The 22,159-nt window shown below is 47.4% G+C and overlaps 1 protein-coding gene across 1 annotated transcript in view; it reads left to right on the top strand.

Annotated features, from left to right (window-relative positions):
• The window catches only part of arl2 (ADP-ribosylation factor-like 2), a 30,992-nt gene extending 17,190 nt beyond the window's left edge, over positions 1 to 13,802 (top strand). Inside the window, exon 5 of the mRNA XM_072245796.1 lies at positions 13,647 to 13,802. Coding sequence (XP_072101897.1) covers positions 13,647 to 13,781 — 135 coding nt within the window. The 3' untranslated portion in view covers positions 13,782 to 13,802. The remainder of the gene's footprint in view (positions 1 to 13,646) is intronic.
• Positions 13,803 to 22,159: the final 8,357 nt, after the last annotated feature.

The raw sequence follows: 22,159 nt of genomic DNA, 5'->3' as shown, positions 1-22,159 counted from the left end.
CCGTCTAAGTGCGGACTGAGATGAAAACAGTGCGTGGTCGGTGGAAGGGAGAGACACTGGTCTTCGGTGGGGAGTGCTGAGGAATTCCAGAACAAGGTGGACAGTACAAAAACAGGCCCTTTGTGTCCCTGCTGGCCGTTTTGCCCACCTACACCATCCCTTTGTCCCCCTTCAGACATCTGTTTAAATATCTCTGCAAACAGTGATTGTATCTGTCCCTGCCTACTCCTCTGGCAATGGCTTCCAGATATCACCCACTCGACTGTCGACTGAATATCGGTTTATTCATAGAACAGTACAGGCCCTGTGGCCCACAGTGTTGTCTTGACCCTTTAACCTACTCTGAGATCAATCTAACCCTTCTCTCCGTATAAAATCCTAAAGGGATTGGACAGGCTAGATGCAGGAAGATTGTTCCCGATGTTGGGGAAGTCCAGAACGAGGGGTCACAGTTTGAGGATAAAGGGGAAGCCTTTTAGGACCGAGATTAGGAAAAACTTCTTCACACAGAGAATGGTGAATCTGTGGAATTCTCTGCCACAGGAAACAGTTGAGGCCAGTTCATTGGCTATGTTTAAGAGGGAGTTAGATATGGCCCTTGTGACTACGGGGGTCAGGGGGTATGGAGGGAAGGCTGGTACAGGGTTCTGAGTTGGATGATCAGCCATGATCATACTGAATGGCGGTGCAGGCTTGAAGGGCCGAATGGCCTACTCCTGCACCTATTTTCTATGTTTCTATATAGACCTCCAGTTTTCTATCATCCACGTGCCTATCTAAGAGTTTCTTAAATGCCCCTGATGTATCTGCCTCTGCCATCACCCCTGGCATCGCTTTCCACGCACCCACTACTCTATGTATTAAAAAAACATGTTCCCCTATACTTTCCTCTAATCACCTTAAAATTCTGCTGTCTTGTGTTACTATTTCCGCCCTGGGAAAATGTTTCTGTCCGTCCACTCGATCTCTGCCGCTTATTTACAGTGTGGAGCCGACCCTTCTGGTCTCTCCGCTCCCAGCAACCCCACAGCCCCGATTAGCCCTGACCTAATCACGGGACGATTTACAGTGACCCGTTAATCTCCACTTTGGCCTGTGGGAGGAGACCGGAGAACCCGGGAAAACCCATGCATTCTGAGGGGAGGAAGAGGCTCCTTACAGAATGGCACCAGAATTGAACTCTGAACCACAGAACACAGTGAGCTGTAGTAGCATTGCGCTGACCACTACGCCACCGAGGCACCCAGGTTAACATCTTGCACACCTCTCACTCTACTTCACTCCAAACAGAACAGCTCTAGCTTGCTAAACCTCTCCTCATGAGGCGTGATCTATAATCCAGGCAGCATCCTGGTAAATCTCCTCTGCACCCTCTCTAATCCAGACAGCATCCTGGTAAATCTCCTCTGCACCCTCTCTGATCCAGGCAGCATCCTGGTAAATCTCCTCTGCAGCCTCTCTGATCCAGGCAGCATCCTGGTAAATCTCCTCTGCACCCTCTCTAATCCAGACAGCATCCTGGTAAATCTCCTCTGCACCCTCTCTAATCCAGACAGCATCCTGGTAAATCTCCTCTGCACCCTCTCTAATCCAGGCAGCATCCTGGTAAATCTCCTCTGCACCCTCTCCAAAGCTTCCACAGACTTCCTATAATGAACCAACCGGAACTGAACACGATATTCCAAGTGTGGTCTGACCAGAGTTTTATACAGCTGCAACATTACCTTGCGATTCTTGAGCTCAGTCCTGCCATTACTGACCTCCTTAACCACCCTTTCAACTTGCTGCCAGGGACATCTAGAAGTGGTGGGAGTATTTATATACTTGTGCAATGAAAATCTTCTTTGACGTTCTGCAGATGCTGGAAATCCAGAATAACACACACAAAGTGTTGGAGGAACTCAGCAGGTCAGTCAGCATCTGTTAAAGGGTCTCAGCCCGAAGCAACACCTCTTTATTCCTCTCCATAGATGCTGCCTGACCTGCAGAATTTTCTCCAGCATTCTGTGGGTGTTACTCTGGAAGTGGTCACAGTGCTGCTATATGGAGGTAGTTTGGATGGCGGGGTGGAAATATGTCTCGATCAAAGGAGATGTAAGGTGCTCCTTCCCTCCACTAGCCTGCAGGTCACCTTTGGGCAAGGTGTAACACCTGCTTAGCCCCCGATCAGGGTGACGTGAAGCCGTGGGATCAGGTGGTGGATGGTCGTATGAGCAGCCGGTGCAGATCACAAGTCCTGGTTATGTGACCACTGACGCCAGGCAGACAATCTCTGAAGATTGGGGATGGCTGGGGACACCCGTCTTGTAAAGACACTGCCCAGAGGATGACAATGGTAAACCACTTGTGTAGAAAAGTTTGTCAGGAACCATCATGGTCATGGGTGGACCATGATCATCCACGTCATAATGACATGGCACAGAATGATGATGACTGAGGTAGTGATTAGGATTGTGCCGGCTGGTTGAAGGAAAGTGGCCGCTCCTGAAGCTGGTGGTGAAGGACTTCAGGCTTCTGTACCTCCTGCCCTATTGAAGCTGTGAGAAGGTGCCCTGGCCCAGATGGTGGGGTACTTGATAAAGGGATGGTGTGGGAATTCCTCATGCCCGATGGAGTTGTGAGAAGGTGGTGTGGCCCGGATGGTGAGGATGTTTGATAAAGGGATGGTGTGGGACTTCCTCGTGCCCGATGGAGTTGTGAGAAGGTGGCCTGGTCTGGACGGTGAGGATGTTTGATAAAGGGATGATGTGGGACTTCCTTATGCCCGATGGAGCTGTGAGAAGGTGCCCTGGCCCGGGTGGTGAGGATGTTTGATGAAGGGATGGTGTGGGATTTCCTCGTGCCCGATGGGAGCTGTGAGAAGGTGGCCTGGTCTGGACGGTGAGGATGTTTGATGAAGGGATGGTGAGGGATTTCCTCGTGCCCGATGGGAGTTGTGAGAAGGTGCCCTGACTTGGACGGTGGGGATGTTTGATAAAGGGATGGTGAGGGATTTCCTTGTGCCCGATGGAGCTGTGAGAAGGTGGCCTGGCCCGGGTGGTGAGGATGTTTGATAAAGGGATGGTGTGGGATTTCCTCATGCCCAATGGAGTTGTGAGAAGGTGCCCTGACTCAGATGGTGAGGATGTTTGGTGAAGGGATGGTGTGGGACTTCCTCGTGCAAAATGGAGTTGTGAGAAGATGTCCTGGCCCGGGTAGTGAGGATGTTTGATAAAGGGATGGTGTGGGACTTCCTTGTGCCCGATGGAGTTGTGAGAAGGTGGCCTGGTCTGGACGATGAGAATGTTTGATAAAGGGATGGTGTGGGACTTCCTCGTGCCCGATGGGAGCTGTGAGAAGATGCCCTGGCCCGGATGGTGAAGATGTTTGATAAAGGGATGGTGTGGGACTTCCTCGTGCCCTGTGGAGATGTGAGAAGATGCCCTGGCCCGGATGGTGAGGATGTTTGATGAAGGGATGGTGTGAAACTTCCTCGTGCCCGATGGGAGTTGTGAGAAGGTGACCTGGTCTGGACGATGAGGATGTTTGATGAAGGGATGGTGAGGGATTTCCTCGTGCCCGATGGGAGCTGTGAGAAGGTGGCCTGGTCTGGACGGTGAGGATGTTTGATGAAGGGATGGTGTGGGCTTCCTCTTGCCCGATGGGAGCTGTGAGAAGGTGGCCTGGTCTGGACGGTGAGGATGTTTGATGAAGGGATGGTGAGGGATTTCCTTGTGCCCGATGGAGTTGTGAAAAGGTGGCCTCGCCCAGATGGTGAGGATATTTGATAAAGGGATGGTGAGGGATTTCCTCGTGCACAATGGAGCTGTGAGAAGGTGCCCTGACTTGGATGGTGAGGATGTTTGATGAAGGGATGGTGAGGGACTTCCTCGTGCCCAGTGGGAGCTGTGAGAAGGTGCCCTGATTTGGACGGTGAGGATGTTTGATGAAGGGATGGTGTGGGACTTCCTCGTGCCCGATGGAGCTGTGAGAAGGTGCCCTGACTTGGACGGTGAGGATGTTTTCATGGATCCAGGTTGGCAATAACAGGAAGCAATAGGCAAGGTGCTCTCCTTGGAGAGTGTCAGGGCTCAGTGAGCTATGGAACAGATTTTGGGATAGTTAGATTTGTGAGGAGAAATGGATCAGGCTGCTGTGGGATGAGATGAACTGAACAGTGCCCAATAAGGATAACAGAGGGAGAATAAGATGAGAGCCAAGTGAGGGTTGGTATAGAGTCACAGAACACTACAGCACAGAAACAGGCCCTTTGGCCCACCTAGTCCATACTGAACCATTAATTGCCCGGTCCTATCAATCTGCTCCTGGACCATTGCCCTCCATAACTCTCCTATCCATGTACTTCCATGAACTCTGAGTGTTGAAATTGAACCCATGTTCACAACTTCCGCTGACAGCTCCTCTTGCACTCTCAGTGATTCAGGAGTTCCCAGCCAGAACCCTTGTTAGTCCATAATTGGGCACCCCTCCCCTGAGTGAAGAAGTTCCCCCTCAGGTTCCCCTTTCATTCTTAGCCCATGACCTCTAGTCTACTCTCACCCAAGCTCAGCGTAAATGCAAGCAAGTATGCACCACTCAACACGAGACACATGATGATGGTGGGGGTTGGGGGCCAATTGAAATTTTTCTGATCCACAAGTACAAGAGTGTACATGTACTTTATGTTCAAGGTGTAAAACAAACCAGCAGAGAGATGGGACGTGAGTTTGATTGGTGCAGAGGGATTAAGAAGTGTTCTACATACAAACCAGAGAGATGGGACGTGAGTTTGATTGGAGCAGAGGGATTGACAAGTGTTCTATATACAAACCGGAGAGATGGGACGTGAGTTTGATTGGAGCAGAGGGATTGACAAGTGTTCTATATACAAACCGGAGAGATGGGACGTGAGTTTGATTGGTGCAGAGGGATTAAGAAGTGTTCTACATACAAACCAGAGAGATGGGACGTGAGTTTGATTGGAGCAGAGGGATTGACAAGTGTTCTATATACAAACTGGAGAGGTGGGACGTGAGTTTGATTGGTGCAGAGGGATTAAGAAGTGTTCTATATACAAACTGGAGAGATGGGACGTGAGTTTGATTGGAGCAGAGGGATTGACAAGTGTTCTATATACAAACTGGAGAGGTGGGACGTGAGTTTGATTGGTGCAGAGGGATTAAGAAGTGTTCTATATACAAACTGGAGAGATGGGACGTGAGTTTGATTGGAGCAGAGGGATTGACAAGTGTTCTATATACAAACCAGAGAGATGGGACGTGAGTTTGATTGGAGCAGAGGGATTGACAAGTGTTCTATATACAAACCGGAGAGATGGGACGTGAGTTTGATTGGAGCAGAGGGATTGACAAGTGTTCTATATACAAACTGGAGAGGTGGGACGTGAGTTTGATTGGAGCAGAGGGATTAAGAAGTGTTCTATATACAAACTGGAGAGATGGGACGTGAGTTTGATTGGAGCAGAGGGATTAAGAAGTGTTCTATATACAAACCAGAGAGACGGGACGTGAGTTTGATTGGAGCAGAGGGATTGACAAGTGTTCTATATACAAACCGGGGAGATGGGACGTGAGTTTGATTGGAGCAGAGGGATTGACAAGTGTTCTACATACAAACCGGAAAGATGGGACGTGAGTTTGATTGGAGCAGAGGGATTGACAAGTGTTCTACATACAAACTGGGGAGATGGGACGTGAGTTTGATTGGAGCAGAGGGATTGACAAGTGTTCTATATACAAACTGGAGAGGTGGGACGTGAGTTTGATTGGAGCAGAGGGATTAAGAAGTGTTCTACATACAAACCGGAAAGATGGGACGTGAGTTTGATTGGAGCAGAGGGATTGACAAGTGTTCTATATACAAACCGGGGAGATGGGACGTGAGTTTGATTGGAGCAGAGGGATTGACAAGTGTTCTACATACAAACCGGAGAGATGGGACGTGAGTTTGATTGGAGCAGAGGGATTGACAAGTGTTCTATATACAAACCAGAGAGATGGGACGTGAGTTTGATTGGAGCAGAGGGATTGACAAGTGTTCTACATACAAACCGGAGAGACGGGACGTGAGTTTGATTGGAGCAGAGGGATTGACAAGTGTTCTATATACAAACTGGAGAGATGGGACGTGAGTTTGATTGGAGCAGAGGGATTGACAAGTGTTCTATATACAAACCAGAGAGATGGGACGTGAGTTTGATTGGAGCAGAGGGATTGACAAGTGTTCTACATACAAACTGGAGAGATGGGACGTGAGTTTGATTGGAGCAGAGGGATTAAGAAGTGTTCTATATACAAACCGGAAAGATGGGACGTGAGTTTGATTGGAGCAGAGGGATTGACAAGTGTTCTATATACAAACCGGAGAGATGGGACGTGAGTTTGATTGGAGCAGAGGGATTGACAAGTGTTCTATATACAAACCAGAGAGATGGGACGTGAGTTTGATTGGAGCAGAGGGATTGACAAGTGTTCTATATACAAACCGGGGAGATGGGACGTGAGTTTCATTGGAGCAGAGGGATTGACAAGTGTTCTACATACAAACCGGAAAGATGGGACGTGAGTTTGATTGGAGCAGAGGGATTGACAAGTGTTCTACATACAAACCGGGGAGATGGGACGTGAGTTTGATTGGAGCAGAGGGATTGACAAGTGTTCTATATACAAACCGGAGAGATGGGACGTGAGTTTGATTGGAGCAGAGGGATTAAGAAGTGTTCTACATACAAACCGGAAAGATGGGACGTGAGTTTGATTGGAGCAGAGGGATTGACAAGTGTTCTATATACAAACCGGGGAGATGGGATGTGAGTTTGATTGGAGCAGAGGGATTGACAAGTGTTCTACATACAAACCGGAGAGATGGGACGTGAGTTTGATTGGAGCAGAGGGATTGACAAGTGTTCTATATACAAACCAGAGAGATGGGACGTGAGTTTGATTGGAGCAGAGGGATTGACAAGTGTTCTACATACAAACCGGAGAGACGGGACGTGAGTTTGATTGGAGCAGAGGGATTGACAAGTGTTCTATATACAAACTGGAGAGATGGGACGTGAGTTTGATTGGAGCAGAGGGATTGACAAGTGTTCTATATACAAACCGGAGAGATGGGACGTGAGTTTGATTGGAGCAGAGGGATTGACAAGTGTTCTATATACAAACCAGAGAGATGGGACGTGAGTTTGATTGGAGCAGAGGGATTGACAAGTGTTCTACATACAAACTGGAGAGATGGGACGTGAGTTTGATTGGAGCAGAGGGATTAAGAAGTGTTCTATATACAAACCGGAAAGATGGGACGTGAGTTTGATTGGAGCAGAGGGATTGACAAGTGTTCTATATACAAACCGGAGAGATGGGACGTGAGTTTGATTGGAGCAGAGGGATTGACAAGTGTTCTATATACAAACCAGAGAGATGGGACGTGAGTTTGATTGGAGCAGAGGGATTGACAAGTGTTCTACATACAAACCGGAGAGATGGGACGTGAGTTTGATTGGAGCAGAGGGATTAAGAAGTGTTCTATATACAAACCAGAGAGACGGGACGTGAGTTTGATTGGAGCAGAGGGATTGACAAGTGTTCTACATACGAACCGGAGAGATGGGACGTGAGTTTGATTGGAGCAGAGGGATTAAGAAGTGTTCTATATACAAACCAGAGAGACGGGACGTGAGTTTGATTGGAGCAGAGGGATTGACAAGTGTTCTACATACAAACCGGAAAGATGGGACGTGAGTTTGATTGGAGCAGAGGAATTGACAAGTGTTCTATATACAAACTGGGGAGATGGGACGTGAGTTTGATTGGAGCAGAGGGATTGACAAGTGTTCTATATACAAACCGGGGAGATGGGACGTGAGTTTGATTGGAGCAGAGGGATTGACAAGTGTTCTATATACAAACCGGAAAGATGGGACGTGAGTTTGATTGGAGCAGAGGGATTGACAAGTGTTCTACATACAAACCGGAAAGATGGGATGTGAGTTTGATTGGAGCAGAGGGATTGACAAGTGTTCTACATACAAACCGGAGAGATGGGACGTGAGTTTGATTGGAGCAGAGGGATTGACAAGTGTTCTATATACAAACCAGAGAGATGGGACGTGAGTTTGATTGGAGCAGAGGGATTGACAAGTGTTCTATATACAAACCGGAGAGATGGGACGTGAGTTTGATTGGAGCAGAGGGATTGACAAGTGTTCTATATACAAACTGGAAAGATGGGACGTGAGTTTGATTGGAGCAGAGGGATTGACAAGTGTTCTATATACAAACCGGAGAGATGGCACGTGAGTTTGATTGGAGCAGAGGGATTGACAAGTGTTCTATATACAAACCAGAGAGATGGGACGTGAGTTTGATTGGAGCAGAGGGATTGACAAGTGTTCTACATACAAACCGGAGAGATGGGACGTGAGTTTGATTGGAGCAGAGGGATTAAGAAGTGTTCTATATACAAACCAGAGAGACGGGACGTGAGTTTTATTGGAGCAGAGGGATTGACAAGTGTTCTACATACAAACCGGAAAGATGGGACGTGAGTTTGATTGGAGCAGAGGGATTGACAAGTGTTCTATATACAAACCGGAGAGATGGGACGTGAGTTTGATTGGAGCAGAGGGATTGACAAGTGTTCTATATACAAACCGGAGAGATGGGACGTGAGTTTGATTGGAGCAGAGGGATTAAGAAGTGTTCTATATACAAACCGGAGAGATGGGACGTGAGTTTGATTGGAGCAGAGGGATTGACAAGTGTTCTATATGCAAACCGGGGAGATGGGACGTGAGTTTGATTGGAGCAGAGGGATTGACAAGTGTTCTACATACAAACCAGAGAGATGGGACGTGAGTTTGATTGGAGCAGAGGGATTGACAAGTGTTCTATATACAAACCGGGGAGATGGGACGTGAGTTTGATTGGAGCAGAGGGATTGACAAGTGTTCTATATACAAACCAGAGAGATGGGACGTGAGTTTGATTGGAGCAGAGGGATTGACAAGTGTTCTACATACAAACTGGAGAGATGGGACGTGAGTTTGATTGGAGCAGAGGGATTAAGAAGTGTTCTATATACAAACCGGAAAGATGGGACGTGAGTTTGATTGGAGCAGAGGGATTGACAAGTGTTCTATATACAAACCGGAGAGATGGGACGTGAGTTTGATTGGAGCAGAGGGATTAAGAAGTGTTCTATATACAAACCAGAGAGACGGGACGTGAGTTTGATTGGAGCAGAGGGATTGACAAGTGTTCTACATACAAACCGGAGAGATGGGACGTGAGTTTGATTGGAGCAGAGGGATTAAGAAGTGTTCTATATACAAACCAGAGAGACGGGACGTGAGTTTGATTGGAGCAGAGGGATTGACAAGTGTTCTACATACAAACCGGAAAGATGGGACGTGAGTTTGATTGGAGCAGAGGAATTGACAAGTGTTCTATATACAAACTGGGGAGATGGGACGTGAGTTTGATTGGAGCAGAGGGATTGACAAGTGTTCTATATACAAACCGGGGAGATGGGACGTGAGTTTGATTGGAGCAGAGGGATTGACAAGTGTTCTATATACAAACCGGAAAGATGGGACGTGAGTTTGATTGGAGCAGAGGGATTGACAAGTGTTCTACATACAAACCGGAAAGATGGGACGTGAGTTTGATTGGAGCAGAGGGATTGACAAGTGTTCTACATACAAACCGGAAAGATGGGACGTGAGTTTGATTGGAGCAGAGGGATTGACAAGTGTTCTATATACAAACCGGAGAGATGGGACGTGAGTTTGATTGGAGCAGAGGGATTGACAAGTGTTCTATATACAAACCAGAGAGATGGGACGTGAGTTTGATTGGAGCAGAGGGATTGACAAGTGTTCTATATACAAACCGGAGAGATGGGACGTGAGTTTGATTGGAGCAGAGGGATTGACAAGTGTTCTACATACAAACCGGAGAGATGGGACGTGAGTTTGATTGGAGCAGAGGGATTAAGAAGTGTTCTATATACAAACCAGAGAGACGGGACGTGAGTTTGATTGGAGCAGAGGGATTGACAAGTGTTCTACATACAAACCGGAGAGATGGGACGTGAGTTTGATTGGAGCAGAGGGATTAAGAAGTGTTCTATATACAAACCAGAGAGACGGGACGTGAGTTTGATTGGAGCAGAGGGATTGACAAGTGTTCTACATACAAACCGGAAAGATGGGACGTGAGTTTGATTGGAGCAGAGGAATTGACAAGTGTTCTATATACAAACTGGGGAGATGGGACGTGAGTTTGATTGGAGCAGAGGGATTGACAAGTGTTCTATATACAAACCGGGGAGATGGGACGTGAGTTTGATTGGAGCAGAGGGATTGACAAGTGTTCTATATACAAACCGGAAAGATGGGACGTGAGTTTGATTGGAGCAGAGGGATTGACAAGTGTTCTACATACAAACCGGAAAGATGGGACGTGAGTTTGATTGGAGCAGAGGGATTGACAAGTGTTCTATATACAAACCGGAAAGATGGGACGTGAGTTTGATTGGAGCAGAGGGATTGACAAGTGTTCTACATACAAACCGGAAAGATGGGACGTGAGTTTGATTGGAGCAGAGGGATTGACAAGTGTTCTACATACAAACCGGAGAGATGGGACGTGAGTTTGATTGGAGCAGAGGGATTGACAAGTGTTCTATATACAAACCAGAGAGATGGGACGTGAGTTTGATTGGAGCAGAGGGATTGACAAGTGTTCTATATACAAACCGGAGAGATGGGACGTGAGTTTGATTGGAGCAGAGGGATTGACAAGTGTTCTATATACAAACCGGAAAGATGGGACGTGAGTTTGATTGGAGCAGAGGGATTGACAAGTGTTCTATATACAAACCGGAGAGATGGGACGTGAGTTTGATTGGAGCAGAGGGATTGACAAGTGTTCTATATACAAACCGGAGAGATGGGACGTGAGTTTGATTGGAGCAGAGGGATTGACAAGTGTTCTATATACAAACCGGAAAGATGGGACGTGAGTTTGATTGGAGCAGAGGGATTGACAAGTGTTCTATATACAAACCGGAGAGATGGGACGTGAGTTTGATTGGAGCAGAGGGATTGACAAGTGTCCTATATACAAACCAGAGAGATGGGACGTGAGTTTGATTGGAGCAGAGGGATTGACAAGTGTTCTACATACAAACCGGAGAGATGGGACGTGAGTTTGATTGGAGCAGAGGGATTAAGAAGTGTTCTATATACAAACCAGAGAGACGGGACGTGAGTTTTATTGGAGCAGAGGGATTGACAAGTGTTCTACATACAAACCGGAAAGATGGGACGTGAGTTTGCTTGGAGCAGAGGGATTGACAAGTGTTCTATATACAAACCGGAGAGATGGGACGTGAGTTTGATTGGAGCAGAGGGATTGACAAGTGTTCTATATACAAACCGGAGAGATGGGACGTGAGTTTGATTGGAGCAGAGGGATTAAGAAGTGTTCTATATACAAACCGGAGAGATGGGACGTGAGTTTGATTGGAGCAGAGGGATTGACAAGTGTTCTATATGCAAACCGGGGAGATGGGACGTGAGTTTGATTGGAGCAGAGGGATTGACAAGTGTTCTACATACAAACCGGAGAGATGGGACGTGAGTTTGATTGGAGCAGAGGGATTGACAAGTGTTCTACATACAAACTGGAGAGATGGGACGTGAGTTTGATTGGAGCAGAGGGATTGACAAGTGTTCTACATACAAACCGGAGAGATGGGACGTGAGTTTGATTGGAGCAGAGGGATTGACAAGTGTTCTATATACAAACCGGAGAGATGGGACGTGAGTTTGATTGGAGCAGAGGGATTGACAAGTGTTCTATATACAAACCGGAGAGCTGGGACGTGAGTTTGATTGGAGCAGAGGGATTGACAAGTGTTCTATATACAAACCGGAGAGATGGGATGTGAGTTTGATTGGAGCAGAGGGATTGACAAGTGTTCTACATACAAACTGGAGAGATGGGACGTGAGTTTGATTGGAGCAGAGGGATTGACATGTGTTCTACATACAAACCAGTGTAGCAACAGAGAGTCGTGAGGGACTGCTGATGCTGGAAGAACTCAGCATGCCAAGCAGCAACTGTAGAGGCCTGGCATCAGGTTCTCTTGCCCAAATCTCTCTGCACCTTCAATTTGCAGCCTCCTGCCCGTCCCCAGTTCAGACCATTTCACAGTTGGTGACCTTCCCTCAAATACCTGGGCACTTGGCTCTGAAATTTTCCCTCTGGAAACCTCCCTCTGGAATACTGTGCGAAACTCTTAGACACATATACAGCCAGGGTGCCCAAGACTTTTGCACAGTACTGTATTTCTCAACGTGGAGCAGAGAGCGAGTTTGTACATCTGGTGGGAGCAAAGGATGTTGGGAATGGTGAGGGTGGGGCATCGTGGGAGGGGTGAGGGACAGGTGGCAGAGAAGGAGTGCCAGGGGTGGGTACAGACACACCCAGCCCGGAGACACCAGGCAAGGTCATTTGATTCCAAACAATTGGTTTATTGATCATTACAGAATGTCTCTCTGGTGCTTCCTGCTCCCTCCCCTCTCCCTTCCCCTTTTCCCAACCATGATTCCCCTCTCCCTGCCCCCTTCCCACTCTCAGTCCACAATAGAGACCCAGATCAGAATCAGGTTTATCATCACTCACGTGTCATGAAATTTGTTTTTTTTGCAGCAGCAGCAGTACATAAGATTTCTACAGTTCTGTGCAAAGATCTTAAGCACCCCAGCTGTATATATGTGCCTGAGACTTTTGGACTGTACTGTACATGGTTGGGCCAGTTAGCATTGACTTTGTTATCTATCCTGGACCCAACATGTCGATGCAGTTACAAAGAAGGCACGATAGCGGCTATATTTCACTAGGAGTTTGAGGAGATTTGGTTTGTCACCAAAGACACTGACAAATTTCTACAGATGTACTGCATTCTAATTGGTTGCATCACCGTCTCATATGGAGGGGCGGACACTGCCCAGGATCAAAATGAGCTGCACTCTGGTTGTAAACTCAGTCAGCTCCATCACGGGCAGTAACCCTCCCCAGCATCCAGGACATTTTCCAGGAGCGATGCCTCAAAAAGGCAGCATCCCTCGGTAAGGACCTCCATCACCCAGGACATACCCTCTTCTCATTGCTACCATCAGGGAGGAGGTACAGGAGCCTGAAGACACACACTCAACCATTCAGGCGCAGCTTCTCCCCCTCTGCCATCCAATTCGTGAATGGACATTGAACCCATGAACACCACCTCACTACTTTTTTTTCTGTTTTTGCATTACTTATTTAAATTAACTTTTAAAATTTATATATATTGTTTATATCTATTGTAATTCACAATTATGTATTTCATTGTACTGCTGCATAACAACAAATTTCACGACATTTGCCGGTGATATTAAACCTGGTTCTGATCTACTTCTCTGCTTGTGAGCGAACACTAGATCTTCAATAATAAGGAGAAATACTAAATGTAGTTTAGTGCCTCTGTGAATATTTATTTTTCAATTGAATTTTTGAATATTTCACCTGATCTTATACAGTCTCAGTAGGCTGCTGTTCTAATGGTTGTCTTTACACCCCCACCCTGTCTCTCTGCAGGCCCTGGACCTGGACAGCATTAAGACCCACCACTGGTGTATCCGTGACTGCAGCGCGGTGACGGGGGAGAACCTGCTGGCTGGAATAGACTGGCTACTGGACGACATCTCTTGCCGAATATTCACCGCGGACTGAGCCCCCCGCAGCCCCTCACCCCGAAGGACTGCCCCCTCCGAGCCCCTCGTCACGACGGTGGCGCCCACCCTATGTACTGACGGCCGGGCGCCATGCTTCCTGTATCCGAGGCTTGGATCGACCGGAATGGACTGTCCAGAGCAGCAGCTGTATCGAGTTATCGAAGTGGAGTTGGGACGGGGAGGGGGGCAGAGAAATAATTAAATCCCACCTGCAAAGCTCCTTAATTTTATGAACCCTCAATGTTAAATCCTTTTCTGACAGGACAGTGACGTGAGCAGTGCTTGGTTCAATGAGGTGTGAATACGGCAAGTAAATTTTGATCTGCTTGAAGGAGGTCCTGTAAACTGAAACAGCAGGGAATTCTCTTCCTTTTCGTGCACTCACTTCCTCGCCCCCCTCCCCCCCACCGGGGTTCTCTTAATTGCTCCCTTATCCGCCCCACCTGTGCCCTCCCTACTATCCCACCCACACCCTCCCTCATTTCCCCCCCCTCCGCCCACGCCCTCCCTCGTCCCTCCCCCGCCTGGGCCCACCTCAACCTGCGCAGTGTGGTTACCAGTCTGCCATGTGCATTTTGTGATTGTTTTTGTCTGGTGGCTCTTGGAAGGCCCAGGTCCATCTGTGCTTTAAACCCCACAGGCAACATCGAATGCTTGCTTAAATTATTTTATAATATAGGATATTAAATTTAAAGGATTAAAGTGGCAGGTTTGGAGTTCTGTGTTGCTTGCTTTTTGTCTTCTTCGATGATCGTGAGATCCTGAGAGTGATGCCCTCAGGGTGGGGTCACGCTTGCTGGCAAGGTCAGGGGGGAGGTGCCGTACAAAGAAAGATTTCGACCATGGAGCTGCTGGAAGGTGCAGTGAAAGCATGGGATGGCTGGGTCACCGAACCCTGACTCTGATCTGTCAAAATGGCTGCCTGTGCATCAGCCTCACCAAGTTTATATATCGTGCACAGGCATACTCCATTTAGGGAATAGTCCTTCAGGAAAACTCAAATGATAGTATCTACTTCCTACTGTTTTACGTGGGAGAGCACCAGCTCCTAACTCCTCTTGGATTGCCCTTGCTAACCTGAATTTTCTGTTAGCACCCACCTTCCTGGAGCCATTAACTCACCCATCGGCTCTAGGACTGCTGGGTTTGACCAGCTAATGAACAACCTGCTCTTCGGACTCAGCATCTACGAAGGGAAAGGAATTGTCAGTGTCTTGGGTTGAAACCCTGTGTCTGGATCTGAAATGTTCCCTTCCTCACCAGAGATGCTGCCTGACCTGCTGAGCTCCTGTGCCGTCACTGGACTCTGAAAGCTCTCGCTCGGTCCTCAACCGCACTTTATTCATTTGTGCACAAGGAGAGCAGCGTGGCCCCTGTTAGGGAGGTCACTTCTGAATTCTGGACAGAGGAATGCCATTTGCATACAGAACTGACTAGTTGGATACCACTGTTGACCAATTAGTATGTTCAGATTCCTTCTTTACGTAATCACCAATCACACGGCAATGCTGGTATTAATAGCCAGTAGAATCTCTGTGTTAAAGGCCAGTAATACTTCAGAATTAGTGAAGGAACTGACCAATAGCAAATGTCACCCATAAATCCTGCATTTGCATCCAAATGGCTCCAGATTATTGTTGTCTGGGCTGCCTGCACAGCATTTGTCAACTAGTCTTGCCTGGACAATACCTTAACCTTGGCTGCAACCTCCATACCTTCAGCAGGTAGTGTGTTATTCCAGATTCAAGCCTCTGCATTCCCCCCCTCCCCTCTTCATCTCACCCCTCCATCTCTGCATGTTCTGCTGCAGCTGGGTTGGTTAAAAGATCACAGACATGAATTGGCCGTGGAAAAAGAAATAGAAAATACGTATAATCAAAGAGAAATAGGCCATTCGGCCCATTGATTCTGTGCCATTTGACTCAGTTCCACATTCTAGCACCGGCTCTGTAGCTGCAAAGTGAGGTCTTCAAATAGACGTGGACCTACTTGGTGAACGTGTTGGGCATTTCCAGCCTACACCGCATTCCTGGATTAAAAAGTTGCAACACTCGACCCTCCAAAGATAAAACATCTGAGTGAAAGGTGTTTACTTTCCTCCATTCTCATCCTATCACTCAGTCTGATTTCTGCACACCTTGGTTTTCAAACAGATGCTTGCTCTCTACTGTCAAAAAGGCTCTCTTAATTGCTTGGCAATGAGGTCTCTCCTTATCCTTGAGTCCAGAATCTCGTTGCTGACCTAGGTAGCTCTGTGGAGTCTACACAGAGGACTTCAAACCGAAGCTGTCTTGGGAGCATGCAGAAAATCCCATTACACTATCTGAGGGGCAGAACACAATACAGGAGACATTTCAGGCCTTGTTTGGCAGGGAATGGGAACCAGAGCACCAGATTTCATCTGTAGAAATTTCACAGATGTCTACAGATGTACCGTGGAGAGCATTCTGACATCACCGTCTGGTGTGAGGAGGGGTGGAGCCACTAAACAGCATCAGAGTAAGCTGCAGGAAGTTGTAAACTCAGTCAGCTCCATCATGGGCACCAGCCTCCCCAGCATCCAGGACACCTTCAAAAGGAGATGCCTCTAATAGGCAGCATCCATCATTACGGACCCCCATCACCCAGGACATGCCCTCTTATTGCTACCATCAGGGAGGAGGTACAGGAGCCTGACGACACACACTCAACGATTCAGGAACAGCTTCTTCCCCTCTGACATCAGATTTCTGAAGGAACATTAAACCCATGAACACTAACACAGTATTTTTTTTCTCTTTTTGTTCTATGTATTTAATTTAACTTCTTCAATATATGCTTACATAAATCACAGTTTTTAAAAATTATTATTTATTGCATTGTGTTGCTGCCATATAACAAGTTTAGCGATGTATGCCAGTGATATTAAACCTGATTCTGATTCTGACGTTAGAAAGTGGAGAGATGGAAGGGTTTTGGTCTGAAACGTAAACAATACTCTTTTTCTTAGATGCTGCCTGGTCTGCTGAGTTCCTGTATGTTGTCTGTTGAGGTGGACAAGAAGGTGGGTGTCAGGACCGGTAAAAACAGGCAGGAGCGACATCAGAGAGTTTGAAGTGTGTGTATTTTGATGCTAGGAGTATCATGGGTAAGGGTGGTGAACTTGGATCATGGATCAGTACATGGAACTATGATGATGTGGCCATTACAGAAACTTGGTTGAGAGAGGGACAGGAATGGGTGCTTCATGTCCTAGCGTTTAAAGATTTCATTGTTTTAGAAAAGATGGGGGTGGGGGTAAAAGAGGTGAGGGAATTGCACAGATAATCAGAATCAGGTTTATTATCACCGGCATGTGTCCTGAAATTTGTTAACTTAGCAGCAGCAGTTCAATGCAGTACATAATCCAGCAGAGAGAGAGAGAAAAATAAAATGATAATAATAAGTAAATCAATTACAATATATATATATTGAATAGATTAAAATCGTGCCAAAAACAGAATTAATATATATTAAAAAGTGAGGTAGTGTCCAAGGGTTCAATGTCTATTTAGGAATCAGATGGCAGAGGGGAAGAAGCTGTTCCTGAATCACTGAGTGTGTGCCTTCAGGCTTCTGTATCTCCTACCTGATGGTAACAGTGAGAAAAGGACATGCCCTGGGTGCTGGAGGTCCTTAATAACGGACGCTGCCCTTCTGAGACACCGCTCCTTGAAGATGTCCTGGGTACTTTGTAGGCTAGTGCCCAAGATGGAGCTGACTAGATTTACAACCCTCTGCAGCTTCTTTCGGTCCTGACAGTGATGAAGCCTGTCAGAATGCTCTCCACAGTACATCTATAGAAGTTTTTGAGTGTATTTGTTGACATGCCAAATCTCTTCAAATTCCTAATGAAGTATAGCTGCTGTCTTGCCTACATCGATATGTTGGGACCAGGTTAGATTATCAGAGATTTTGACACCCAGGAACTTGCTGCACTTAGAGGGGACATCATGGAGGGCTTGCCCACTGAGTCTATCTACTAAGGGCGAAATCACTCTGATGGGGTTGTACAACAACCCTGCACCCCCCCCCCTCGCAGCCACCGGAACATCGAGGAACAGCTCCGTAGGCAGATTAAGGAAAGGCGTAAAAACAATAGAGTTGTCATGGGGATTTCAATAAGCTGGGACCTTCTTGGTGCAAGAGGTTTAGAAGAGACAGAATTTGTTCGGAGGGTTTCTTAAATCAATATGTAGATAGTCCAACAAGAGGGATGGACTGTGCTCGATCTGGTGTTGAGTGACTGATCTTTCGCTGGGTGAGCAGTCAGGGAACAGTAACCACAATTCCGTAAGTTTCAAGATATGATAAGATATAGAAATGGTAAATATCATGTGATATATGGAACTTGCGGGAGAGTATTAAACTGGAGCAGGGCACATTTAGGAGAGTATTAGGATGAACTAGAGAAAGTTCATTAGGAGCAGCTGTTTCTGGGCTAGACCATTTCCAACAAGTGGAGAGTGTTTAAAGACACCAAGTACAGGACAGGTGTGCCCTGGTCAGAAGGATGGCAAGGTAAGAGAGCCTCGGGTGTCCAGAGAGGTGATGAACTTAGTCAAGAAGAAAAAGGAAAAGTATGCAAAGTTTGGGAAGTTAGGATCAAAACAGAGACCTCTGGGATTATAAATAAGCCAGAAAGAAGGGTATTAGGAAAGCCGGGAGGGGCCATGAAAAGTCTTTGACAGGCAGGATCAAAGAGAATCCCAAGGCATTCTAGACATACATCAAGAGCAAGAGGATGACTAGGGTGGGACCACTCAAGGATAAAGGGAGGGGGGACATTTGCTTGGACGTAGTGAGATCCTTAAAAAGTACTTCACATCAGTATTTACTAAGGAGAAGTGCGTGGAAGATTGGGAGATCAATGATATGCAAGGGCATTTTGAGATTAAAGGAGGAGAGCATCAAGGTGGATAATTCCCCCAGGCCCTGATGAGATTTACCCCAGGTTATTGAGAGAGGCAAGTGAAGAGATTGCGGGGGTCTGGCCACTATCCTTTTCTCCTCTCTAGCCACAGGCGAGGTCCTGGAGGACTGGCAAATCACTAGTGTTCTATTATACAAGGGAAATGGGGATAATCCTGGAAACTATAGACCGGCGATTGGTGCGTGGCCAAGTGGTTAAGGTGTTGGACTAACGATCTGAAGGTTGTGAGTTCCTTGAGCAAGGCACTTAACCACACACTGCTCCAGCCCACCCAGCTGAAAATGGGTACTGGCAAAATGCTGGGGGTTAACCTCGCGATAGACTGACGTCCTATCCGGGGGGGGGGAGTCTCGTACTCTCAGTCGCTTCATGCCACGGAAACTGGCATAAGCACCGGCCTGATGAGCCTTTAACTTTAATGACAGACTTTAACTAACTAACTATAGACCAGTGAGTCTCAGGTCAGTGGTAGGGAAGTTACTGAAGAGAATTCTAGAGATAGGATTTGTAAACACTTGGAAAACCATGGCCAGTATGACTGAGCAAGTCCTGGCTTACTAACTTGACAAGGTGACGGGGTGGATTTAATCATTGAGATACAGTGTGGAATAGGACCTTAAAGCCATAGCAGCAATTTCCCCCAATTTAATCCTAGCCTAATTATGGGACAATTTACAATGACCAATTAACCTACCAAATTACATCTTCGGACTGGGTGAGGACACCCACGCAGTCACATGGAGAACGTACAAACTCTTTACGTGCAGCGGAGGGAATCGAACCTTGGGTCATTAGTACTGTAAAGCGTTGTGCTAACCACTGTGCTATTGTGCTGCCCCAATACTGAAGGTGGAGCTGTGGATGTCGTCTACATGGTACTTAAGGGCGGCTCATCCAGAAGATTAAGATGCAAGGCGAACTGGCTGTTTGGATTCGGATGTGGCCTGCCCCTAGAAGACAGAGGCTACCTATTCTAGCTGGAGGTCTGTAATTAGTGGGATCTCTGCTGTTTGTGGTGTATACAAATGGCCCGTAGATGAAAATGTGAATGGGTAGGTTAATAAATTTGGAGATGATACAAAGATTGGTGGGATATAGATTAATTTGAGATATGGATGGAGAAGTAGCAGATGGCGTCTAACCCCGTTATATTTGGTGTTGCACCTTGGTATGTCAAATGTACATTTAATATCCTGAAATTGCTGAGCAAAGGGTTTAAGTTCATAGCCCCTGAAAGTGGCTACGCAGTTTGATAGGGTGGTTAAGCAGGCACGTGGAATGCTTGTCTTTATTGGTTGAGGCACTGAGTTCAAAAGTCAGGATGTTGCAGTTTCATAAAACTCTGGTTAGGCCCTATAACATACATTTCTGGTCGCCCCACTATCGGAAGGAAGTTGGGGCTTTGGAGAAGGTGCTGAGGAGGTTTAGCAGAATGCTGTCCGGTTTAGAGGGCATGAGAGGCTGGGTAAACTTGGGTTGTTTTCCCTGGAAGGCTGGAGGCTGAGGGGAGATCTGATAGAGGTTTATAAGATTATGAGAGGCACAGACAGAGTAGACAGGGAGCATCTGTTTCCCAGGCTTGAAATGTCTAACACAGAGGGCATGTCTTGAAGGTGAGAGGGGGGTGTGAGGGATAAGCGTTTTTACTCATGGACTACACTGCCTGATGTGGTGGTAGGGGCAGATACTTTTAAGAGACGTTTATACAGGCACATGAATATAGACCTGAGCCAGAGGCTCCAGAGAGTTCCTGCCTCATCCCTGTGCTGAAGACGTCGCGCCCCAGCGGCTTCAATGACTACAGACCGGTGGCATTGACCTCCCACATCATGAAGACCCTGGAGAGACTTGTTCTGGAGCTGCTGCGGTCTATGGTCAGGCCACACTTAGATCCCCTCCAGTTTGCCTACCAGCCCCGACTAGGAGTTGAGGATGCCATCGTCTACCTGCTGAACCGTGCCTATGCCCACCTGAACAAGCCAGCGAGCACTGTGAGGATCATGTTTTTTGACTTCTCCGGTGCGTTCAACATCATCCGCCCTGCTCTGCTGGGGGAGAAGCTGACAGCGATGCAGGTGGATGCTTCCCTGGTATCATAGATTCTTGATTACCTGACTGGCAGACCACAGTACGTGTGCTTGCCACACTGTGTGTCCGACAGAGTGATCAGCAGCACTGGGGCTCCACAGGGGACTGTCTTGTCTCCCTTTCTCTTCACCATTTACACCTCGGATTTCAACTACTGCACAGAGTCTTGTCATCTTCAGAAGTTTTCGGATGACTCTGCCATCAGCAAGGGAGATGAGGCTGAGTACAGGGCTACGGTAGGAAACTTTGTCACATGGTGTGAGCAGAATTATCTGCAGCTTGATGTGAAAAAGACTAAGGAGCTGGTGGTAGATCTGAGGAGAGCTCAGGTACCGGTGACCCGTTTCCATCCAAGGGGTCAGTGTGGACATGGTGAAGGATTACAAATACCTGGGGATACGAATTGACAATAAACTGGACGGTCAAAGAACACTGAGGCTGTCTACAAGAAGAGTCAGAGCTGTCTCTATTTCCTGAGGAGACTGAGGTCCTTTAACATCTGCCGGACGATGCTGAGGATGTTCTACTAGTCTGTGGTGGCCAGTGCTATCATGTTTGCTGTTGTGTGCTGGGGCAGCAGGCTGAGGGTAGCAGACACCAACAGAATCAACAAACTCATTCGTAAGGCCAGTGATGTTGTGGGGATGGAACTGGACTCTCTCATGGTGGTGTCTGAAAAGAGGATGCTGTCTAAGTTGCATGCCATCTTGGACAATGTCTCCCATCCACTACATAATGTACTGGTTGGGCACAGGAGTACATTCAGCCAGACACTCATTCCACCGAGATGCAACACAGAGCGTCATAGGAAGTCATTCCTGCCTGTGGCCATCAAACTTTACAACTCCTCCCTTGGAGGGTCAGACACCCTGAGCCAATAGCCTGGTCCTGGACTTATTTCCTGACATAATTTACATATTACTATTTAACTATTTCTTAGTTATGGTGCAACTGTAACGAAAACCAATTTCCCCCGGGATCAATAAAGTATGACTATGACTATAAGAATGTGGACATTGTCCAGGCATAAAGAATTAGTTTAGCCAGCCATTTGTTCACCAACTCAGCTGGTTCAGCAAACAATAAGGGCATGCGCACTGGGTGCAATAGGCGGGGCCGGGGGAGGGTCCGCGCCTGCGCAGTGGGTGGAATGGGTGGGTCCGGAGTGAGTGACAGCGCTAGTGTCCTCGTTGGAATAGCCGGGGAGAGAGGGTCTGCGCCTGCGCATTGGGTAGAATGGGCGGGACCTAGCGCACCAGCGGCTTGGTTGGAATAGGCGGGGCCGGGGTGAGTGACAGCGCCTGCGCCCTGGGTGGAATAGGCGGGGCCGGAGAGCG

Source organism: Mobula birostris, chromosome 28 (genome assembly GCF_030028105.1).
Source record: "Mobula birostris isolate sMobBir1 chromosome 28, sMobBir1.hap1, whole genome shotgun sequence".
In the NCBI taxonomy this organism is placed as follows: Eukaryota; Metazoa; Chordata; class Chondrichthyes; order Myliobatiformes; family Myliobatidae; genus Mobula; species Mobula birostris.
This window is presented reverse-complemented; position numbering and strand designations above follow the sequence as displayed.